We start from the raw sequence: 8876 nt of genomic DNA on the forward strand, positions 1-8876 counted from the left end.
TTCAATACTTTTTCAATAAAGTATTGAATTTTCCAAAACTCTTAACACAGTTAGCACTACATCCGTCTGTGTAAGCTATGCTATTAACACAAAATGCATACAATTAACACAAATTTTACACACAAGCTCAAACAAGACCAAAACAATGGATTTCTACTGCCAAATTTACCAATGCTTTAACACTGTATGTCAGAACAGATAACACCATGTTCTAAACCTAACCTTACAGGCTAAAATCAATTGAATTATGCAAATATATAAATCACAGCTGATTCCCATCTAGGAAACACACTCAGGTGTTGAGGTTCTTTCAATCGCATGACCATATGGTATAATGTAAAAGAGGACATTTTGGGATGATCTTTTGTGGAAAGGGAACAATATAGAGCAACAAAAGAAAGAAAGAAAAATGTCTGCACTAGGTAGAGGAAGATGTATACCAGGACAAGGGAGAGGAGTGGGACAAGGGCAAGGGCAAGGGAGAGGATTGGGACAAGGGCAAGGGCAAGGGAGAGGAGTGGGACAAGGACAAGGGCAAGGGAGAGGAGTGGGACAAGGGCAAGGGCAGAGGAGTGGGACAAGGACAAGGGCAAGGGAGAGGAGTGGGACAAGGACAAGGGCAAGGGAGAGGAGTGGGGCAAGGGCAAGGGAGAGGAGTGGGACAAGGGCAAGGGCAAGGGAGAGGAGTGGGACAAGGACAAGGGCAAGGGAGAGGAGTGGGACAAGGACAAGGGCAAGGGAGAGGAGTGGGACAAGGACAAGGGCAAGGGAGAGGAGTGGGACAAGGACAAGGGCAAGGGAGAGGAGTGGGACAAGGGCAAGGACAAGGGAGAGGAGTGGGACAAGGACAAGGGCAAGGGAGAGGAGTGGGGCGAGGGAGAGGAGTTAGAATGCATGGTGGCGCTCAAAGAAGGGCCAGAGCTAGGGTAACTAATGAAATAAGAGCTACTATAATAGACCATGTCATAAACCACGGGCCCATCCTAGGATGATGTCCCATTTCCTTGCTCCTTACTCCCCTTTCCTCAACCCCATTGAGGAGTTTTTCTCATCCTGGAGATAGAAGTTTTTGAACATCATCCACAGGACCAAATGTCCCTCCTGGATGCAATGGATGCTGCATGCCAAGACATCACAGCTGAACACTGCCAGGGGTGTATAGGGCATGCCAAAAGATTCTTCCCACGATGCCTTGCCAGAGAAGATATCAGGTGTGATGTGGATGAGAACATGAGGCCAAATACAGAAGACCGGGCAGATTAGAAGATGACACTTTTTATTTTTTTATTGCTTTTATATTTTGTATTTTCACATAATACAGTAAGTGTAAAGACATAACTAATGGATTATAGCACATTAAAATAAGCTATGATTGTAATGGGCATCGCATTAGAACTAACAGGATCTAATGTATTCACCACTTGCACTACATTTTCCTTTCATTTCCATTTACTCATTAAGCAGATGCTTAGTCAAGTCAAGTCAAGTTTATTTGTATAGCGCCTTTCACAACACACATCGTTTCAAAGCAGCTTTACAGAATATCAGCATTAACAGACGATAAAACTGTTATGTCTGTAAAGTCGATGAATCATCATTGTGCAATTTAGATAAAATACGATTTTTAATAGTGTTTAAAAATAATTAAATAATAATTGTATTAATAACCCCAGTGAGCAAGCTGTAGGCGACTGTGGCAAGGAACACAAAACTCCATAAGATGTTGATTAATGGAGAAAAATAACCTTGGGAGAAACCAGACTCACTGTGGGGGCCAGTTCCCCTCTGACCAACCCCACCCTAACCCTAAACCAGACTCACTGTGGGGGCCAGTTCCCCTCTGACCAACCCCACCCTAACCCTAAACCAGACTCACTGTGGGGGCCAGTTCCCCTCTGACCAACCCCACCCTAACCCTAAACCAGACTCACTGTGGGGGCCAGTTCCCCTCTGACCAACCCCACCCTAACCCTAAACCAGACTCACTGTGGGGGCCAGTTCCCCTCTGACCAACCCCACCCTAACCCTAAACCAGACTCACTGTGGGGGCCAGTTCCCCTCTGACTAACATTATGAATGTAATGTAAATATTACTGGTGTGTAGTTAAAATCATGGTTTAAAATGATTAAACTAAGTAAAGGTTAAGGGACAGTGTTTAAACATCGATTGTGTTTGAACTGTAAGATTAATGACCACAGTCTATGAAGTCCATCTAGATTAATTGCAGGAGTTCACATAGATGCAACTGCCCTTGTTAATTGGCTGATGAAGGCTTTTGTTGGCAATAGTTAGTCTATGTTTTCCATTTCAAGATCGTAGTCCATCAATAGACCGAGGTGATGCAGGTTGGAGTTGGCATCAGTTCATCCTCTGAAGTCCGTCATAATAGATTGAAGTGATGTTTGGCACCGGCTGCATTTAGTCATCATCATTCAGTGACATGTAGCAGTGGAGTCCAACACCAAGCAGGAATGGTGCTGGATCCAGCCGGTTCTGGTGACCTCAGGGTAGGAGTCCCGAGGTTGAGACAGGAAAACAAATAAAAAGATGTAAGCATAGATGCCATTTAATTTATTGCAGAGTTATAGATCATGATCACTGTTTCTGGTTTCTGGTTCCGGCAGACCCAACTAAAGCAGCCTAATTGTGGGTTGGAGGATAAATTAGGTGTATGTCTGGCTAAATAGATGAGTCTTTAGTCTAGACTTAAGCTGAGAGAGCGTGTCTGCATCTCGAACAGTGTTTGGGAGACTATTCCATAGTTTAGGAGCCAAATATGAAAAGGATCGGCCTCCTTTTGTGGATTTTGATATTTTAGGAACTATTAACAGGCCAGAATTTTGCGATCGTAAGGAACGTGTTGGAATATAGCGTGGTAGAAGATCACTTAAGTACTGCAGAGCTAGGCCATTCAAAGCTTTGTACGTAGTTTTTAAAATCAATACGGAATTTAACAGGTAGCCAATGTAACGATGATAAAATGGGGCTAATATGATCATATTTCTTGGTTCTCGTCAGCACTCTGGCTGCTGCATTTTGAACCAGTTGAAGTTTATTTATTGATCTTGCTGGACATCCTCCCAGTAATGCATTACAATAATCTAGTCTTGAGGTCATGAACGCATGAATTAGTATTTCGGCATCAGCAACCGAGAGCATGTGCCTTAATTTAGCAATATTTCTTAGGTGGAAGAATGCTGTTCTACAAACATTTGTAGGACAGATTGGTATCAAATATAACACCTAAGTTCTTCGCTGTTGAATATGATGTAACAGTACATCCATCTAGAGTCAAATTATATTTTAGCGGGAGTTTTTTGGTCTAATAATTAGAACCTCTGTTTTGTCAGAATTGAGTAGAAGGAAATTTCTGGCCATCCAATCTTTTATTTCATTGATACACTCTGCTAATTTTGAGAATTGTGAAATCTCATCAGGTTTTGGAGAAATATAAAGTTGTGTATCGTCAGCATAGCAGTGGAAACTTATTCCATGATTCCTGATAATATCTCCCAGGGGAAGCATATACATGGAGAAAAGCAGAGGCCCTAACCAAAGCTTAACCAAAGTAACTTACAAATCAGAACATCCATTAGTTTTGAAACCACCAATGTTAGCCATGCTGATATTGCAACTATTAATAGTACACATGAATAGCACCAAAGTGTAATTGCACAACAATAGATCATTTGTTTTGTTGGTGCTGTGTTTATCTGGCTGGTATTAGTGTATTAGTGGTCCGCTGATGGGTTAGCTGGGATATTGAGGAGTTTAGTTTCGTTTCAGAGCATGTCCAGTAGAGTAGCTACTAATCACTATGGAAAACCTGTTGCCATTTAACTATCAAATGTTTTCAGTGTATTTAGCAAAGTATGTAAAATGACATTAAACTCCTTCACCAGCACAGAGAGGGAAGGACATCACACTCATTGCACAGACTTTCAGAAGCGGAACAAGTAAGTGGTTTTATCGATACATTGGTTGATTTATGTATTTATTTATATTCAAATTGGACAGTTTTTACAGAAAACTTTTTCAGAGTAGTTACGTGAGTTTTTTTGTTTTCTTACAGTTGTATCATGATGAAGACTGGTCTGCATTTGGTGCTTTTGCCAGGTTAGTTTAAAAAACTGTTATTTTAATAAATATTGTTATTTAAGAAGTTCTTAGTTCTGTATTTGGTATGTCCTTCTTTGGCTTTAATGAGTGGTGATGGCTAAAGCACATAACTGGTAATCAGAAGGTTGCTGGTTCGATCCCCACACCACCATTGCGCACACATCATTTTTTGTATAATTAATCACACTGAATGATCACGTTAAATCGGCAGCACTAATATTTATACAACATATCTCAGCTCTGATACAGGTGGCACTCTCTCTGCCTCATATGTTTTACTATATTTCTGTGCCAATGAGGTGGACAGATGCACAGAAATACTGCAGACAACATTACGTTGATCTGGCCACTATTGATGACAAGACAGATGTTGATGATTTGGTAAAGGCTATACCCAAAGACTTTCAAGACAGTCGTATATGGACTGGACTCCATAAGACAAGCCAAACTGCTCCATGGATCTGGTCCGACCAGAGCAACTCCATGTGTACATCGTGGGAATCTGGACAGCCAAACAATTATGGTGGCAATCAATTATGTGTGGCAACATCTCCTGCTGGATTGTGGAATGATTTGGATTGTGGGACTAAATTAACTTCTATGTGTTACAGCGGTGAGTATTTAACATTACCTGTACATTTCAACACTTCTCTGACTTGACCTAAACTGAACACTAAATTTAAATTAAAATGATGAGTGTGTGTGTGTGTGTGTGTCTGTGTGTGTGTGTCTGTGTGTCTGTGTGTGTGTGTGTGTGTGTGTGTCTGTGTGTGTGTGTATGTATGTGTGTGTGTGTGTGTGTGAGTGTGTATGTATGTGTGAGTGTGTATGTATGTGTGAGTGTGTATGTGTGTGTGTGTGTGTGTATGTATGTGTGTGTGTGTGTGTGTGTCTGTGTGTGTGTCTGTGTGTGTGTATGTATGTGTGTGTGTGTGTGTGTCTGTGTGTGTGTGTATGTGTATGTGTGTCTGTGTATGTCTGTGTGTGTGTGTGTGTGTGTGTGTGTGTGTGTGTGTGTGTCTGCGTGTGTGCGTGTGTCTGTGTATGTGTGTGTGTACATATGTGTGCGTATGTATGTGTGTGTGTGTGTGTGTGTCTGTGTATGTCCGTGTGTGTGTGTGTGTGAGTGTGTATGTCTGTGTGTGTCTGTGTACGTGTGTGTGTGTGTCTGTGTATGTGTTTGTGTATGTCTGTGTATATATGTGTGCGTGTGTGTGTGTGTGTGTCTGTATATGTGTGTGTGTCTGTGTGTGTCTGTGTATATATGTGTGCGTATGTATGTGTGTGTGTCTGTATATGTGTGTGTGTCTGTGTGTGTGTATGTCTGTGTATATATGTGTACGTATGTATGTGTGTGTGTGTGTGTGTGTCTGTGTATGTGTGTGTGTCTGTGTGTGTGTGTGTGTGTGTTCACACAGAGAGGAGCAGGATGCAATTTGTGAGAGTTGAGGTGAAATCAAGTCAAAATGTAAGAGATCCAGGAGTGAAGACTGAGATATTAGAGAAGGTGAGTTGCAGTGAACGGCAGAAGCTGATATGCAGCATATTGAAGATAATCTCACTGAGCATATTCATATATACACCTGTACACCTACTTATTCATGCAATGATCTAATCAGCCAATCGTGTGGCAGCAGTGCAATGCATAAAATCATGCAGATACGGGTCAGGAGCTTTAGTTTAGTTTTGTTCACTTCAACCATCAGAATGGGGAAAAATGTGATTTGACCGTGGCATGATTGTTGGTGCCAGATGGGTTGGTTTGAGTAACACCACATTGTTCCTAATAAAGTGCTAAAAGTCTGTTTCTGTCCATCAGATACAGCAGATACTGAAGGAGAATGGTTTGCCAGAAAATGTCAAACTGACATGGAGAAACGAATCAGATGGAAATATCTTTCAAAAGAAGTATCAGAAGAAGGATACCCCTGAGGAGACTTGCCTATCCATAACCAATAAATAAAACTGAACAGGCTGTTGAATAATAGCAAACAGTAGTATAGTAATTATTCAACATGTGTGCTTTGACATTCTCTCCCATTTTAGCGAATGTGCTTGTGATACTGCAGAAATACTCTGAACACTTTCTTGAAGTTTATCACTTGTCCCACAGCCTGCGGCGTGCTGTAGCGCAATTTAATATATGTTTGATGTAATGAAAATGTACTAAAGCAAATAAAGAGCTAAATTAAAGTGAAACCTTGAACTGTGGCACCTTTCAAGGTTTATCAGTAATTATGTTTTGTGTACAACAGGGTTGAAAGGATTTGGGAGACGCATTGGAGTCTCTGATGCTTGTTTTTCAGGTTACTGGCAAAAAATGTCCTGTAGGTCATTACTGCAATACCAGAACATGCAAGTATACACGAGTCATAGCAAAGAACATGGGAGGTTTTGGTAAACTGATGGGTTAGCTGGGATTAAACAAGTGATACAAATCTACCAGAGCTGAAGAAGTAATCCAAAGTATTTAGAGTACATTACTGACCTTGAGTAATCTAACGGAATAAGCTAACGTGGCAGGGCGGAGGGCGGGACTGGGTCGTGATCCTACACACCCGGTCCTGTATTAGCCTAATACGGGACCGGGTATGTAGGATCACGACTCGGCCCCGCCCTCCGCCCTGCCACAGTTACAAATTACATTTTACAGCATGTAATCTGTAATCTGTAGTGGAATACATTTCAAAAGTAACTCTCCCAAACCTGGTTATATATATAGTAAGTACATTTCCAAGGCACTTCAATTTCCAGTAGTCAAAGTTGGCAGCACCATTCATACATTTGTTAAATATGGTACAACAGCAACATTCATGCGGTGTGGAAGAAAGCAAAACTTCACCAAGGGAAATGTTGAACCCAGTTGACTGAATATCCAAGAAGTCATTTGGAAAGACCTGCAGAGTCCTGAAAGAGGGTTTTATAGACGTATCCAGTGCATCCGGAAAGTATTCACAGCGCTTCACTTTTTACATATTTTGTTATGTTACAGCCTTATTCCAAAATGGATTAAATTCATTATTTTCCTCAAAATTCTACAAACAATATCCCATAATGACAACGAGAAAGACATTTGTTTGAAACCTTGTACATAAGTATTCAAAGCCTTTGCCATGACACTCAAAATTGAGCTCAGGTGCTTCCTGTATGGAGTGGTGGTGGTGGCGTAGTGGGCTAAAGCACATAACTGGTAATCAGAAGGTCGCTGGTTCGATCCCCACAGCCACCACCATTGTGTCCTTGAGCAAGACACTTAATCCAGGTTGCTCCGGGGGGGATTGTCCCTGTATTAAGTGCACTGTAAGTCGCTTTGGATAAAAGCGTCTGCCAAATGCATAAATGTAAATGTTTCCACTGATCATCCTTGAGATGTTTCTACAACTTGATTGGAGTCCACCTGTGGTAAATTCAGTTGATTGGACATGATTTGGAAAGGCACACACCTGTCTATATAAGGTCCCACAGTTAACAATGCATGTCAGAGCAGGAATTGTCTGTAGACCTCCGAGACAGGATTGTATCGAGGCACAGATCTGAGGAAGGGTACAGAACAATTTCTGCAGCATTGAAGGTCCCAATGAGCACAGTGACCTCCATCATCCATCAGTGGCAGTTTGGAACCACCAGGTCTCTTACTAGAGCTGGCCGTCCGGCCAAACCGAGCGATCGGGGGAGAAGGGCCTTAGTCATTGTGGTGACCAAGAACCCGATGGTCACTCTGATAGAGCTCCAGCGTTTCTCTGTGGAGAGAGGAGAACCTTCCAGAAGAACAACCATCTCTGCAGCACTCCACCAATCAGGCTTGTATGGTAGAGCGGCCAGACGGAAGCCACTCCTCAGTAAAAGGCACATGACAGCCCGCCTGGAGTTTGCCAAAAGGCACCTGAAGGACTCTCAGACCATGAGAAACAAAATTCTCTGGTCTGATGAAACAAAGATTGAACTCTTTGGCCTGAATGGCAAGCGTCATGTCTGGAGGACACCAGGCACCGCTCATCACCTGACCAAACCCATCCCTGCAGTGAAGCGTGGTGGTGGCAGCATCATGCTCTGGGGATGTTTTACAGCGGCAGGAACTGGGAGACTAGTCAGAATCGAGGGAAAGATGAATGCAGCAATGTACAGAGACATCCTTGATGAAAACCTGCTCCAGAGTGCTCTGGACCTCAGACTGGGGCGAAGGTTCATCTTCCAACAGGACAACGACCCTAAACACACAGCCAAGATAACAAAGGAGTGGCTACGGGACAACTCTGTGAATGTCCTTGAGTGGCCCAGCCAGAGCCCAGACTTGAATCCGATTGAACATCTCTGGAGAGATCTGAAAATGGCTGTGCACCGACACTCCTCATCCAACCTGATGGAGCTTGAGAGGTCCTGCAAAGAAGAATGGGAGAAACTGCCCAAAAATAGGTGTGCCAAGCTTGTAGCATCATACACAATAAGACTTGAGGCTGCATATTGGTGCCAAAAGTGCTTCAACAGGGTGTGAATACTTATGTACATGTGCTTTATTTAATTTTAAATTTGTAATACATTTGCAAAGATTTCAAACAAACTTCTTTCTCGTTGTCATTATGGGGTATTGTTTGTAGAATTTTGAGGAAAATAATGAATTTAATCCATTTTGGAATAAGGCTGTAACATAACAAAATGTGGAAAAAGTGAAGAGTTGTGAATACTTTGTGGATGCACTGGATGTGTGTGTGTGTGTTGTGTGTGTGTATATGTGTGTGTGTATATATACGTGTGTGTG

The 8876-nt window shown here is 42.2% G+C and overlaps 1 protein-coding gene across 1 annotated transcript; it reads left to right on the forward strand.

The window, feature by feature from the left end:
* The first annotated feature begins 3880 nt into the window (after positions 1–3880).
* LOC127652246 (E-selectin-like) lies at positions 3881–6294 on the forward strand. The gene is made up of 5 exons (XM_052138384.1): positions 3881–3957; positions 4074–4117; positions 4359–4733; positions 5539–5627; positions 5940–6294. Exons 1-5 carry the CDS (start codon positions 3881–3883, stop codon positions 6081–6083), a joined length of 729 nt encoding a protein of 242 aa, XP_051994344.1. The 3' UTR covers positions 6084–6294.
* Positions 6295–8876: the final 2582 nt, after the last annotated feature.

This window comes from Xyrauchen texanus, chromosome 2 (assembly GCF_025860055.1).
Source record: "Xyrauchen texanus isolate HMW12.3.18 chromosome 2, RBS_HiC_50CHRs, whole genome shotgun sequence".
Lineage (NCBI taxonomy): Eukaryota > Metazoa > Chordata > Actinopteri > Cypriniformes > Catostomidae > Xyrauchen > Xyrauchen texanus.